The 15830-nt window shown below is 42.7% G+C and overlaps 1 protein-coding gene across 8 annotated transcripts in view; it reads left to right on the plus strand.

Moving 5' to 3' along the window:
* Window positions 1-13296, plus strand: part of EYA3 (EYA transcriptional coactivator and phosphatase 3) — a 271535-nt gene extending 258239 nt beyond the window's left edge. For all 8 annotated transcript variants that reach the window (XM_030220264.1, XM_030220270.1, XM_030220268.1 and 5 more), the window contains 2 exons: window positions 2653-2753; window positions 11971-13296. In XM_030220264.1, the coding sequence (XP_030076124.1) occupies window positions 2653-2753; window positions 11971-12051 (182 nt within the window). In that variant the 3' untranslated portion in view covers window positions 12052-13296. The remainder of the gene's footprint in view (window positions 1-2652; window positions 2754-11970) is intronic.
* The last annotated feature ends 2534 nt before the right edge of the window (window positions 13297-15830 follow it).

Here is a 15830-nt window from a genome sequence, read left to right on the forward strand (position 1 = left end):
AATGTGGGATACAAATGCAATAAATAATAAAAATAAATCCTGGTAATAACAGTAAACCCTTTGGTTGCAGGAAATGACAAGTATGACTTCGGATTAGAATAAGATTTAAGGGATTTTGGATTTACCTCGTGCCTTTTTCTGTAGTAGCTCAAGGTGCGTTACATTCAAGTGTAGTGGATTTTTCCTGTCCCACAGAGGGCTTACAGTATCTGTACCTGAGACAGTGAAGTGACCTGCCAAGGTGACAGAGCAGCAGTGGAATTTAAATCTGGCTTCTCTGGTTCATAGTTCACTGCTCTAACCATTAGGCTACTACTCCAGTTCACAGTAAATAATTTTTGGTTACTCTGTTGGCTGGTTTGCTTACATACAAGAGGTTGGAAGCATAGTTCCCCTCCCAGCCTAAGTGGCAGGCAGTCCTGTTAGCCAGGTAGGGAAGAGAATCCACACTGAAGCAGACATTAGTGCTAAGCCTCATTATAGGCATCCACAGGGAATAGTAGGAGCCTGATAGGAAGAGGGGGAAGAAATTCCCAAGAGCTAAACAGTCTCTATTCTGGAGAAAAGGTGCTTCCATAGTGTGGAACCTATACTGAAATACTTACCCCTGACACAGGCATTCGCCAAAACACAGACCATGTCGGGTCCTTCAATAAAGTTGCTTCCTCAGTATCTTGGATTTGCCTGGTTGTTTCATCTCTGGCCCTGTACACTATTATTGCTTCACCTACATGCAGCCCAGTAATTTTTTTTTTCTGTGGCTACGTAACACTTCACCAAAAAGATTGTATGTTTTCAATTTTAATTTAACTTCATCTTTTATGTTCTGTTTTTACCATTCTAATTCAGAGCGAATTACAAGAAGTTAAAATTACATATCTTAATAAACCACAGTTAATGAAAACCTATGGCAAATTCAATCCCCTTCCCCCCCACACACTCCATAAATCAGTAAAATAACCCATAAAACAAATATCTCACCCACCAAAGAATACAAAAAGTCACATTATTAAAATTGAAGAAGTAGACCATCGACCATTACAAAATGTTAAGGAAAGCTTTAATTAGAAGACAAAAATTCCAAATTACTGCCTACACATTTAATCTGTGCAGGTAAGGAATTGCTTTGAGTAGCTATCTGAAAAATAAATAGATCACCTGAGGTTCTTTTAAAATTAAATTTCTTGATGACCGGTTAAAACCACTTAAAGCACTCTCTTGAATGTAATTGCATAGTAGTGGTATAAAAACCAGAGAAAAATAGAAAAATGTAGGCAGATAAAGACCATATAGCCTATCCCGTCTGCCCCTCCATGCCACCACTCTTCCTATCACTCCCTTAGAGATCCTATGTACTTGTCCCAAGCTCTTTTGAATTCAGATACTGTTTTTGTTTCCACCACTTCCGACAGGAGGCGTTCCACGAATTCACCACCCTTTCCGTGAAGAAGTACTTTCTCAGGTGTGTCTACCCTATTGCAGATTTTTACCAGACAGCCCTTCAGCAATGTCACTTAAATATTAAAAAGAACCAGCCCAAAAAACAAACCTTGCGGCACGCTACTTTGTAACATCCTTTTCCTTGGAATGAGCTCCATTAACCCTTTACCCTCTGCCGCCTTCCACTCAACCAGTTCCTAACCCAGTCAGTCACTTTAGGGCCCATACTGAGGGCACTCAGTTTATTTATTAATCTATGCAGAACCATGCCAAAGACTTTGCTAAAATCTAAATAGACCACTATTAGCGTTCTCCCTCGATCCAACTCTCTGGTCATCCAGTCAAAGAAATTTATCTGACAAGACCTGCCTGTAGTGAAAACCATGTTGCCTCAGGTCCTGTAATTCATCGGATTCCAAAAGCTTTACTATTTTCTTTAAAAGCATTTCCATTAATTTGCTTACCACAAAAGTCAGACTTACCGGCCTGTAGTTCCCAAACTCTTCCTTCCTCTGGGAACACTGCTGACTCGAGAAACATTGAAAGTCAACCAGCGGAGCCACTAGAACTTCCCTAAGTTCCTTCAGTATGCTCAGATGTATGCCATCTGACCCCATTGCTTTGTCCACCTTTAATTTAGCCAGCTCCTCACGAACACAGCCCTCTGAAAATCATTCAGGCACTACCACACCTCCATTCCTATTTGTGTTTGTCTTCTGCAGTCCTGCTCCTGGACCTTCAACTGTGAACGCAGAACAGAAATATTTGTTAAGCAATTCCACCTAATCTTTATCAGCTTCTGCGTATTCCTCCCCTTCACTATCTTAAGCATATAAACTAAACTGGGACAGAAGCCTGTATTGTTAGTAAAAAAACTAGGCAGAATTTAAACTTAACCCTGGCCTGAATTAATAGCCAGTATAATTTAAATAATCTTGACTTCTGTTTCTACAATAACTGTAACCTAGATCTATTTCTTAGGCGACCCTAAATATAGGATATCACGGTAGTAGAGTTGAGATGCTATTAAAGCCCTACCAAAATTCTCAGGTGCTCATTCAAAAGACATGGTCTAAATTATACAACTTACGACATTTTTACTTTCTGTGAAACTTGAAGCTCCATGGTCAGGGCAGAATGAGTGGTTCAGTGGCTGCATTGAGAAGCTAGGAGAATGTTACAGTTCTTGACATGTGCTGCCTTTCTTTGCAGGTAAAGAAAGCTGCTTTGAGAGGATTGTAGCCAGATTTGGGAAGAGAGTTACTTATGTAGTGATTGGAGATGGACGGGATGAAGAAATCGCAGCCAAACAGGTAAAAAAAAAAAAAAAAACTCTTGCATCTTGGGAAGCCAGAGAAATGTTTGGAAGAAAGCAGTATGTCTGAATCAGATTATGGTGTGGAGGAGTAGCCTCTTGGTTAGTGCAGTGGCCTGAGAACCAGGGGAACCAGGTTCGATTCCCACTGCAGCTTCCTGTGACTCAGGGCAAGTCACTTGCCCTAAGTACAAAATAAGTACCTGTATATAATATGTAAACTGCTTTTGATTTTAACCACATAAAGGTGGTTTCCATTATGTAACTTCCCACTATTCCAGAATCTGTGTAGGATAGTTGTGTCCATCAACCAGCAGGTGGAGATAGAGAACTGAAAGCTGACCTGAGACATATCTCTCTTGGCATCCAGTTCTGGTCTTCTATATTTTCTGTCTCCAGCAGGTGGTGAACTGCTTTTCAGCCTTTAGTTATGAGTGATTTACTCCTGGTCTAGTTGGTCAACTGATCCCCAGCTGAGCTTTGTAGGTGGCTTGAGTCTGCAGTCATATCTGGAGTCTGGAGATCTTCAGATCCCTGTCTCTGGTGCCCCATGAATTTACTTCTTCCTTCCCCTCTCCCTTTTTCCCAGAGGAGCTCTCCTTTTCCAGCACAACAACATAAAAAGAAAGAAAGAAAGAAAAAGGTTTACTTGAGAGCGTGGGACCAGAGTATCAGTCTTTCTCATCTGGGATAAGACTTGTGGAGACTGTGAGCTTGGGGGGAGCAGCTGGAAGTGGTAAGTCCAGCTAAAGTTTAACTCAGAACCACTTGGGGTCTGCAAGTTCTACTTGGTGCAGGAGAGCGATCCTGATACACTGCTTGGGACAGCATTGTGTTGTGCTTGTGATGGTTGGAGTGAACGACAACTCCCGTGGTGTTCCCGCTTTGGGACCCACTGGCATCGGGGCATTGCAGTGCATGCAAGCCAGGAATCCCGCAGGATGCGGAGCAGTTGGTTGGCCGCAGCAAGTCTAAGGCTTTGGCGCAGCATCCAAATATGCCAGGGACTTTGGGCTCTCTGGCAGCGCCAGTGCACAGTTTGATGCAACAGAGTGCAGGAATGGGCACCATTTTGTCAGGGCCGACTGGCAGTAAGGAACAGCCCTGATCACAAGCAGAGCACAGCCACCATTTTACAGCCTCAGGGTCCAACAGAGCATGCACCTGCATCAAGATCTTTGTTTTCTTAAGGGGTTATATTGCTCTTGTACCTGTCCTATTTACTGAAGCAGGGATAGTAAGAGTTCTGCAAGATACTTTAGTTTCTAACCTCTCTGCCCCTCCAGCTCCTAAGAGATCTCAGACCTCCAGGAGTGGGCAGATGAGGCTGTCTGTGCTTCTCCCTCCTTATCTGATGTGACCTCGGTCCATTTAGATGAGCCATCATTGAAGGAGCCATTAGAGGAGAGAGCACTCCCCCTTATCTGATGTGACCTCGGTCTGTGTAGAGGAGCCATCATTGAAGGAGCTGTTAGGAGAGAGCGTTCCCTCCTGATCCGAAAGTACTGAGGTGGTTTTATAAAGAGGAGCTCAGTACTCTTATTTCTGAGGCACTAGTGGTGCTTTCCATTGAGGAGCCTTCTGCCATGGTGTCGGGAGTTCCGTCTTGTCGATCATGAGGAGGCTCAGAGGTCATTCTAAGGCCTTTCCTAGACATTCAGGACCTGATTAGAGCAGAATGGGTCTCACCAGTCTTGAGGCTGAGAGTAGGGAAGAGCCATGACTCGCCTCTACCCATTGGTTCCGGATCAAAAAGATAAATTGCAGCTTTCCAGGGTGGACTCCCTAGTTAATGGCGGTGACTAAGAAGACGTCCTTACTGGTGGAAGGGGGGCATTGTCCTAAAAGACCTACTGGATAGGAAGCTAGAAGGCTCGCTGAAACAAGCCTTTGAAGTGGCCTCTTTGGACCTTCAAGCGACAGTGAGCAGCTCATTCATGGCAAAAGCATGCCTAAATTGGCATCAGCAGTTTGCAACACAAGATGGGCAACATAATGCCCAGCTGGAAACAGGGTTGGCCTAATTGGTGGGTGCTATTTATGACATGTTACGGGTTAAGGCCCGCAGTATGCCTTTGGCTGTCACAGCACGTCTGCAACTCCGGTTGCACATTGGGCAGTGGATGCAGCAGCATCAGTCACATCAAGCTAAACTGCCCTTTTGAGGCAAGTGGCTATTTGGAGAAGATTTGTGGAACTTGGTGAAAGAACTGGGGGAAGCTAAGCCACAATGATTGCTATAGGATAAACCAAAAGCCTCTGATCATCCGTCTTCAGGGGGCTCAATCTCTGTTTCAAGACAGCAAGCGATAGTGGCCAAGTCATGAGCAATATGGTCAGAAGTCCCACTTTCAGGCACGACAATCTTCCTTTCTTGCAAACAGGAAGTTCTCCTCTCAGTCAGCTAGAGCATACAATGCCTTTCAAACTTTGCAGTGATGCAAGGCTGGTTCACTCTTGTGTTCCTCCAGTGGCAGGACGTCTTCAGGAATTTTGGGAAAAGTGGGCCAAAATCATGTTAGACCAATGGGTTCGCAATATTCTTAAATAAGATTACAAGTTCTTCCACCTGGTTGCTACTGTCTTCTTGCAGTCTCCTTGTCGAAAGGGAACAAAGGCAATTGAAGTTCAGGCCACCGTAGATTTCTGGTTGGTATTCCAGGCCATTATTTCAGCTCGCTAGGCCAAACAGGGACAAGGCAGATATGCTGGCTACTTCATTGTCCCGAAGAACGAAGGCACCTTTCTTTCTAGATCTCAATGGTCTAGACTGCTGCCTTTGAGTGTCCCGCTTTTGCATGGAAACTCTTAGAGCACTCATAGGCTCTGTTCAAGCAGGGGAATGTCACATCGCCCTCAATCTCGAGGAGGTATGCTTGCATATACCCATATGGCCGCTGCATCAAAGGTTTCTAAGTTTTGCAGTGCTAGGCCATCACTTCTAGTTCAGAACTTTGCCCTTTGGTCTCGCCACGGCACCAAGAACATTTACCAAGGTTATGGTGTTGGTGGCGGCAGCCTTTCTTCGGCACCATCCTTTTCATCAGAGTGGCAGCAACAGACAAAGTTGTCCATCTTCTACAGTCGTTGGGTTGGGCAATCAATTTTGAGAAGAGCAGGCTAACTCTGCAGACGTTGGAGTATCTGGGCATTCTATTCGACACAGCAAGGGAGAGGATCTTCCTCAAAGAACACAGGAGGTTTGAAGCTGGTTCAAGATTCATCTTCTCCTCGGTCATAGTAACATAGTAAGTGATGGCAGATAAAGACCTGAATGGTCCATCCAGTCTGCCCAACAGTCACATTCATTATCAATTCAAGATTTAAATCAACAATGAATGTGATATTATATACTTGATCATGGTCTTTCTTTGGTGTTTCTGGGACATAGACCATAGAAGTCCGCCTGGCTCTGTCCCAACTACCGGAGTTGCCTTCAAAGCCCACTTCAGTCTATCCAAATCTGTCTTGTCATTTGTGGGACAAAGATGGTAAAAGTCTGCCTGGCACTGTCCTCATGTTCCAAACCACTGGAGTTTCCATCAAAGCTCTCTCCAGCCAATCCTAAACTGGATCGCCATATCAGGACTCAGACAGTACAACCCAGCACAGCACCGGCCTTAGTTGATGCAGCCAGAGTTGCCGTCTAAGCACTGCTTGACATGCAAACACATATGCAACCATTTAAGTTTTGTTTTTTATAGCATTCATTTTCTAATTAGAGATGCATTGTGCATTACACACCTTTATGAATTCCCCCACAGTTTTTTTCCCCACCACCTTTCTCGGGAGGTCATTCCAGGCATCCACCACTGTCTCTGTGAAAAAGAATTTTCTGACATTACTCATAAGTCTACCACCCCACAACCTCAATTCATGTCCTCTAGTTTTATCACTTTCCCTTCTCTGAAAATATTTGTTTCTTTATTAATACCTTTCAAGTATTTAAACGTCTGTATCATATCTCCCCATCTCCTCCTTTCCTCTAGGGTATGCATAGTCAGGTCTTTCTCATCTCGTGTGTCTTTTGGTGCAAGCCCCATATCATTCTTGTTTCCATCCTCTGGACCGCTTCAAGTCTTCTTACATCTTCAGCAAGATATGACCTCCAAAACTGAACACACTACTCCAGGTGGGGCCTCGCCAATGACAGTCAAGTCAAATGCAGGGTATGAGACTACATCTGGGTTCTGGGGTCAATGACAGCAGCTTGAAGTGATGCCATGGGCAAGGGTTCATATTCGGTCATTACAGGAGTCTCTTCTCTGGTCTCTGATGTCACAGAAGTACGACCTTCATCTTCCTTGCACCCTGGTTACCAGATGGAGTATGCAGTGGTGGATGTCGCCAGGAATTTGACCGTTGAAGCTCTCTTTTTGTTAATACAGTGGGAGGTGGTGACAATGGATGCCAGCAAGTTGGGTTGCGGAGCTCATTACAAGTTCCATCTGGCACAGGGCACCTGGACGGAACAGGAGTCTCAGTGGTTGATAAATTGCTTGGAGGTCAGGGCAGTACGGAATGCCATACATGACTTTGCTCCATTTCTGGCGAGCACCCCAGTCTGAGTTTTCTCTTGACATTGTGATGGTGGTGGCTTATATCTGCAAACAAGGTGGGACCTGCAGCCGTCGGATGGCGGTGGAGACGGCATTCCTCATGAGTTGGGGTGGAGGAAAATCTCTGCTTGTTGGCAGCTCACATTGCTAGGTCCTGGAATGCGGAGGTGAAATTTCTCAGCAGGCACTCCTTGGACTCAGGAGAATGGGAACTATCCAGCCAGGGTTTTCAACAGATAGTAGACCAATGGGGTTCTCCACTTCTGGACTTGATGGCAGTGAAAAGGAATGCTGATGTGCCCAAATTCTTCAACTGTTGGAAGGAACTGGACTTGATGGGGATCAATGCCCTATAGCAACCCAGGCCAGAGACACATATACTGTATGTCTGGCCAATGGTAAGCCACGTGTTGAAAAGTATCACATTGCACCAGGGTCGAATAATTGTCGTAGCCCCAAATGTCCAGTGCTCATGGAGGAGCCATGCCCCTTTGATTTTATGGTTCAGCCATTGAAAGGGCTCAGTTGAGACTAAATGGCTATTCTTATTCGTCATTGCTACCTTGCTTCAGGCTTGGAAAGGCTCTACATACATGGTGTATGCAAGGGTGTGGAAGGATGTTCAAGGGCTGGTGTTCTGAGTGGATTTTCTCCCTTTTCTGCTCAGATTACACACATCCTAGCGTTCCTCTAGACAGGTTTTCAGAAAGGATTGGCATTGGGTTCTCTAAAAGTTCAGGTTGTGGTTTTGGCCTGTTTCAGGAACCGACTACAGAAGACGTCACTTCCTACTCACCTGGACATTGTTAAGTTCTTGCAATGAGTGGGCCCCTTTCATATGCTGTGTCCAGAGTGGAACCTTAATTTAGTCCTTCGGGCTTTTCAGAAGCCTCCTTTTGAGCCATTCTGGAAGGCCTCCTTGGAAGATCTTACACCAAAGGCAGCATTTTTGGTGGCTATTACTTCAGCACATAGGATTTCGGAGCTTCAGGCTCTCTCTTTTCATGATCCCTTCCTCTGCTTTTCGGAGGCAGGGTTCTCCCTGCACACGGTTTCTTCCTTTTTTCCGAAAGTGCTATCTGTATTTCATTTCAACCAGTCTATGGAGCTTCTGTCCTTTCACAGAGAGGATGAGGAGGCTCAGTATTCTTCCTTCAAGCTTCTTGATGTGAGTAGAGTCCTCATTAGAAATCTGGAAGTCAAGAATGAGTTTCGCAAATCAGACAGACTGACCTTTTTGGTAAACATAGGCTTGGGCTCATGGCTTCCAAGTCCACAATTGCTAGACTGCTGAAGGAGACTATCATGTCAGCTTATTTATTTGCGGGGAAGCAGACTCCTCAGGCCTTGAAGGGCTCATTCTATGAGATGTACAACGACATCCTGGGTGGAGACTACCTTAGTGTCTCCAGCAGATATTTGCAAGGTGGCAACATGGTCAACACTGCATACCTTTGCCAAGCACTACAGGGTAGATGTTGGTGCATGCTCAGAAGCCAGTTTTGTGGCTTTAGTCCTCAGGGTGGTGACTCCAGGATCTCACCCACTCGAGAGATTGCTTTTAAACATTCCACAGATTCTGGAATGAGGAGCTAAGTAATGGAAAGAGAAATTAGGTCTTACCTTATAATTTTCTTTCCATTCTTGCTTCCTACTATTCCAGAGGCCCGCCCGAGGTTTCTGAGATGTTTAGTCGGTGCTAAGTAATGGGTCATAAAATGAGACACCTTTCATGGTGCTTCCTGCATATCTCTTGTTCTCTAGAAGTTGTCCAGAGATGAGCAAGGTCCACACATGTTTACACGTCAGGTTATTGTTAGGTTAGCAAGTTGTTTAAGGTTGTTCTGCGTATTCTGAGTTTCTACTTACTGGTTGTCTCTGCTCAGTTTTTGGTTTTCTATCACCACCCGCAGGGTTGATGGAGTGGAGGAGTGGCCTAGTGGTTAGGATGGTGGACTTTGGTCCTGGGGAACTGAGGAACTGAGTTCGATTCCTGGCACAGGCAGCTCCTTGTGACTCTGGGCAAGTCACTTAACCCTCCATTTCTCCATGTAAGCCGCATTGAGCCTGCCATGAGTGGGAAAGTGCGGGGTACAAATGTAACAAAAAAAAAAAAAAAAACTAGCCCACAGGTTCTGGAATAGTGGGAAGGACTAAAGAAAAGAAAATTATCAGGTAAAACGTAATTTCTCCATATCAAATCCCATTTTTCCTTTTCCCTTCTTGGAAAAAAAATTAGAAGACAACAAAACCATTTTTTTTTCGGTTTCAGCCGAAACTGGCCCAGTCTCCAAACAGGAACAGTTCCCCTATCCCCCTCCCTCCTCCCCAGGCCCGAACAAGATGAACCCTTCCCCCCAGGAGCCTACTGTTCCCCCCCTCCCCCAGGGCTTCCTGTATCATTGGTGCTCTAGTGGCTTATTAGGATAGGAGCCATCACCAGTCGTGACTGTCAGTTCCGCTGACAAAGTGACTACTGTGACCTGTACTACAACAGGAGATCCCATCAGCCATTTTAAGATTGGAGCCCACATGAGTGTAGTCATGACTGGGGATCACTCCTGCCTCGATTTGCCACTAGACCACCAACAATACAGTAGGCCTGGGGAGAGGGAGTATGTGCGGTCCAGGAGGGAGATCTTTGTGTCGGGAGGAATGGAGTATGGGCTGCGGGCTGCATTGCACAATTTCAATATCTGCATTTTCAGCTGAAACCACAAAAAGGCCGCATCTGAGTTTCTGGCCAATTTTGGCACTGAAGCCAAAACTGAAACTCAGTCTGCCTCTGTCAGAAAGTAGATGAAAGTGGAGCAAAAATATTAAAAATAAAGCTTGTCCTTATACAGCTAGAGCACTGAAACATCAGGATTGCACCTATTTTGCAGGCTTTTCCATCTTTCTTTTCCCCTAGATTAGTGTTGTCACACCTAACCAGTCAGGTTTTCAGGATTACTACAAATGATATGCATAAGGTAGATTTGCATATAATAGATCTATGAAATATGCAAATTTGTTTTCACACATATTTTTTGTGATAATCCTAAAAACCCAGCTTGCTGGTTGTGCCTCCAAGAGACAGTTGAGAAACACTGCACTGGATGTAGAAACCAGGGGCCTAATAGTAACCTAGTAAATATCAGCAGATGTTCCATCCAGTCTGCCCAACAAGGTGGCCAGAGTTGACTCTGGAACTCTGTGCAGGTTCCACTTTTTCAGGATTAAACACTGGTATAATCTCTGTCTCTCCCTGCTGGTTTTGGGTCACAGACCTTAGAAGACTGCCTGGCACCGGTCGTACTTCCCAGCTGTATTATATTATATTATGTTATATTGCATATCATTTTGTGGTTTGTATGTTGAATTGAGAAAAAAGGAAGTCATCAAGTCAAGCTTTTAGGTTATATTAAATCATGTCTTCTTCCCCTAGAAGATCCCCAACACCAAATATCAGGGCATGTTCATAGTTCCTCTGGTAGCTATTGCTTACCGCTGCAGTAAGAGAACTATTTATTTATTTATTTATTTATTGCATTTGTATCCCACATTTTCCCACCTATTTGCAAGCTCAGTGTGGCTTACAAAAACCTGTTATGGCATCGCCATTCCAGGGTAGCAGATACAATTGGTGTTACAACAAGATCAGGGATGAGAAAAAAGATCTATACAGACAGTTATAGAAAGATGACTATCAGAATAGGGTGAAGTGGTGCAGTGTTATGATTAAGTTATGGATTCCCATTGTAGGCCTTGTTGAAGAGAGAGGTTTTCAGAGATTTGCGAAAGTTAGTTGTTTCATTAATCGTTTTCAGGTCAGTTGGTAGCGCATTCCATAGCTGTGTGCTCATGTAGGAGAAGCTAGTTGCATGTATTAGCTTGTATTTTACTCCTTTACAGTTGGGGAAGTGTAGATTAAGGAATTTGCGGGCTGTTCTTTTAGCATTTCTGGGAGGCAAGTCCACGAGGTCTAGCATGTAGCTCTGGGCATCTCCGTGGATGATTTTGTGAACCATCTTGAATGCGATACGCTCTTTCAGTGGGAACCAGTGAAGTTTCTCTCTTAGGGGTTTTGCACTTTCATATTGTGTTTTACCAAATACGAGTCTGGCTGCGGTATTGTGTGGCTGATAATATTTTTGCAGCTTGTAATGCTGAATGAGGGGCCATGTACATTGCACTGGTTTATTCATTCCCTGAATGATAATTCCAAATTTTAAGTCAGCAGAATAGCGATTCAGACACTTATCCGCCAGAAATAGCAGTGAGGCTACTGGTTTATTGTTGTGTACATCAGTGGTTCCCAAAGTTTTTCAATTCACGGCACCCTTCATTTCCGAACATGCTTGAAGGCTGCTGCAGCCCTGCGATTGCTTTTCTTGTTGTTTTTCCGCTGCTGCTGTCTGCTGTAGCAGTTTGAGTGGTAGCGGGAGGGAGGTCGGGATTTTCTGCGGTTCACCAGGGTGCCATGACGCACAGTTTGGGAGACACTGTTGTACAGTACTATTCAGCATCTGTCAGAGGCTAATGACTTCTGACCTTCATTATTTTTAAGACTATTCTTTTTAGATGCAACAGCGTAAAATTTGGAACAGTATCTGCTATGAAGTATGAGACAGGATTGAGTGGTGCTTCACCTCCACATGTTTTTTTTCCCCTCAGCACAATATGCCCTTCTGGAGAATCACCAATCATGGAGACCTTGTGTCACTTCACCAAGCTTTGGAGCTGGAGTTCTTGTGACATGCAGCGAAGAATTTGTAGCTTTCTCCGAGAGCCTGTGTGTATTTTGGACTTATACAGACACTCAGAGCTCTTGGAATGCCAGTTTCCACCATGAAGAAATATGGTCTGCTTACTATATGGGGAGTTAGTCATTTTATACCAGGATTGGGTACTTAAAAAGTACTGAAGCATTTTTATGAATATAAACAATCAGTGGATTCTATGAAACATTAATGTTCTAATTAATTTTTTTTCCAAATGAGGGAATTCTTGGGACTGGATGACGTTCTGCCTTGTGGTGTGCATCAGGAAAGAACAGTTCATTTATCTTGAAATTGTTACCAGACAGATCTTTCTGGGGACAATGTAATGCAATCAGCAAACTGGTCTATGTAAACATATTCCTAAACCTTTTCTTACTTTTCAGAGTTTTTTCCAAGGAAATGTAAATACTTCATTTTTATATAGAGAGTAAAGGGTCTGATGTTAATGGAAGAGAGAAATATTCACTCTTCCTATCAAGCCAAAAAATGGCTGTCAATTTTCGTGGAAAATTCTAAAATACCTCTGCTTATGAAGATATCCACTGGCACTTTCATCATTCAACAGTAACCAACTAACTTATTAGTTTCTTTTTCTGATTGTTTTACACATATATTATTTTTTGGGGGGGGTTTAAATCACTTTCTAAAAATGAAGGGATAAAAGGTGGTATAATCACAAGTTTAGGCAGAGGGGGAACCTTCCCACCCTCCCTCTCCAGCAGGGAAAGGACTTAGAGCTTCAGCCAGATTACTTGTGTGGTTGGAGGTAAGTACTGAGCCATTCGGATTCCATAACTCAGTACAATAAACGGTTCTCCTTTCACTCCTGGTTTCAGCAAGGTTGTGATTGCTGTTTAGATGAAGTGTCCTAGCATGTCCTAAAATCAAAATCTAGGAAACTGACCTGTGTTCTGGAACCAAGCAATGAATCTTTCACTTGGTACTGAGCTCCTTAATACCTTTTTATGATGCACAGTCTCCAGCCCTAAAGAGCTGGTTCTTCTTTTTACCTCTGCAGATCAAAACGAATATAGAATAACATTTTCCCCTGTAGCCAGCTAGTGCTTTCACAGCTAGGGAATAACCAAATGGTAACAGCATAGTAGGTTTTATGTTTATTGAAATTTGATTAAGGACCTTTTGACAAATACATCAAAGCATTTTTTAAAAACAATACATATATTCAAACATATAACATACAAGAAGTCCAATAAATATTTTTTTAAAAATACACACCAATTACAAATTCCATTGACAACCACTAAAAGGAAGAAAACGAGAAGGGAAAACTATTACAACATATCCAAGGATGCTCTACCATCCTCCCAGGCCAGCCTATGGCCACATTATCCACCTATGTTAATCAAAACCCTTAACAAAGAGCCAGATTGTTTATTCCTCAGAATATGAGGTTTCCAATAGGAAGAGGCAAGGTAGTCAAAAAGGGACTGTCGGATCACGTCCAAATGGATTCTTGATTGAGGTGGAATAGTCAATAAATCAGTCTGTGATGAGCGCCGTAACAGAGACCTGTATGGACTGATCCAGTCAGCCAGATATCTAGTGTTGGCTGTATGTAATGCTTGATGAGCTAACAGCAAAATCTAAGCTTACTGGTTACCAATATTGTGTTGCTCTATTTACAAATTAAATGTCAGTTGATGCTCATAGCATGGATCGTTTATTTGCTGCACCACAATGCTTTGAATGAGCTTTACTCTTTTGATGCAACTCAGACTAAGGGCCCTGTTTACTAAGCAGCGTTATAGGCACGTTAACGTATTTAACGCGCGTTAACCATGTACGTGCCTACAATATCCCTATAGGTGCCTACATGGTTAGCGCACAATCTAAGTGTAGGCACTAAAAACACTAATGCACCTTAGTAAACAGGACCCTAAGACCATTATAAAGAGAATTCCAGTAATCCCGTGTGCAACGAACAAGAGCATGCAGTAGTATTTGGAGTTCTTTATCCTCCAAAAACTTGTGGACTGACCAAATCAGTTGCAATGCAAAAAATAAATAAATAAATAAATAAAAAAATTTTCTTGTTTAGTAAAACGTAAATCAGTGTCTAGATCAGAGGTGGCCATGTTCCATTTCTGAGGGTCCTTATAAGACTACATGTTGTATTGCAGGTTGCATAAACTTATACATTCAGCATGCATTCACAAAAAATGTACATATATATTTTGGTAGGTGTCTTCTATCTATTAGAAATAAAGAATAGAAAGCACATTCATAACTTAAAATTAATGAAAGCAAAATTAAGCTTTAAGAGGAAGAGAATAAAGTCATGAAATTACCTTAAAGACAAGACTGAATCTGCCTATGCAACAAGTCAAAATTAAGTCCAAACTAAAAATCTCTCCGTGACTGACTCCCACCAATAAGGATCAAATTACTTGAGGGATTTTTACTATAATGATTGTCAGTGGAACCCAAGGTAGACCGATTTGACACCTGTAAATCAGATGAAGAATAGACTTGAGGAAAACAGACTTTCACAAACAGGAAACCTAATCGTTTTGAAAGATACACAGTCGTGGAAAAATGTTAAAAAGAAGACAAGTGACAGGTTAATATTTGGAACAGTTCAGCTAGTACTGTTCCTTTAGCTGAATAAATTGACAATATGATGCATCATTTTGGCAGCTTTTAGGGTGTCGATGCTGTCCCTGATTTTGATAGTAACTAAGATTCGTAAGTCAATAAATAAGAGAGATTTCTGTCACTTCAAGTGACTCCATTTACTGATTGAACAATGTCATCTTCCTCCCACTGCACTGGGACGAATGGGTTGCGATTCTCAAGCTGTGCTCTCCCTCACAGGACAGTTGAGTGTTGATTTTTTTTGTTGTTTTGTTTAATAGAATAAGCAGTATCCCCAACTTTTGCTGCATTTGATTCCATTGCCACTTTGCAAGTAAGCAGACCTAATCCAGTCTTATCCCATCCTATACTTTGACCAGGAATACAAGGAGATTATTCGTAGGATTGGGATCCTTTCCTCCCATGCTTGTGTTTCTTTGCCATGGACCACAAATAGTGACTCCTCACAAATTCACAGCATCAGTGACTGTCACCCTCTCCTAGCCAGAGATCGTAGAGGTATTTTTCTTTTTTCACAATCCTAAGCATAGAGGCAGCAAGCACATGTTCGTACAACGTCCATGCTTCTCAAGGTACAGGCTCATCTCTGAAAAAGATTTCTAATGAAAGGCAAAGTAGGGATGACCCAGTATGCCTGGATGGGTTTATATGTGCTAATGTTTCCTTTTCCTTAAACATCCTAATGAATGTGTGTCAATAGAAAACTTGTATTACTAATCTTTAACATGCACCAGAGTTGATCCATCTCACCGAAGCATCTAGTCCATTACAGTATTGACTACCAGAAATGAGCAATGCTGACTAAATATGAAGATAATCATTAGATCTGAAACACATAATGGTCTGAATTCTATTTTTTTATTACTTTCAATGGGTTAAATATTTAAAATTAGATGCTATATTTCTTCTGAGAAATGTATGAAATTTTACAAATGAGATTGTACCTTTTGACTGTAAACCAAGTATCATATTTGCTCATGATTTAAATTTGTTAAATTTAGCCTCTGGCCTAATCATTAGTGCTGTACTGGAATTTGTTCCTATCTGTCTTCAAACTTTTTTTTTCCTTCTGGAAATGCTGCTGAAGGAGTGCTACTCATGGGGAATGCAGGTAGCTCAAACAGTGGCTTAAGCGTG

Source organism: Microcaecilia unicolor, chromosome 11, assembly GCF_901765095.1.
Source record: "Microcaecilia unicolor chromosome 11, aMicUni1.1, whole genome shotgun sequence".
Lineage (NCBI taxonomy): Eukaryota > Metazoa > Chordata > Amphibia > Gymnophiona > Siphonopidae > Microcaecilia > Microcaecilia unicolor.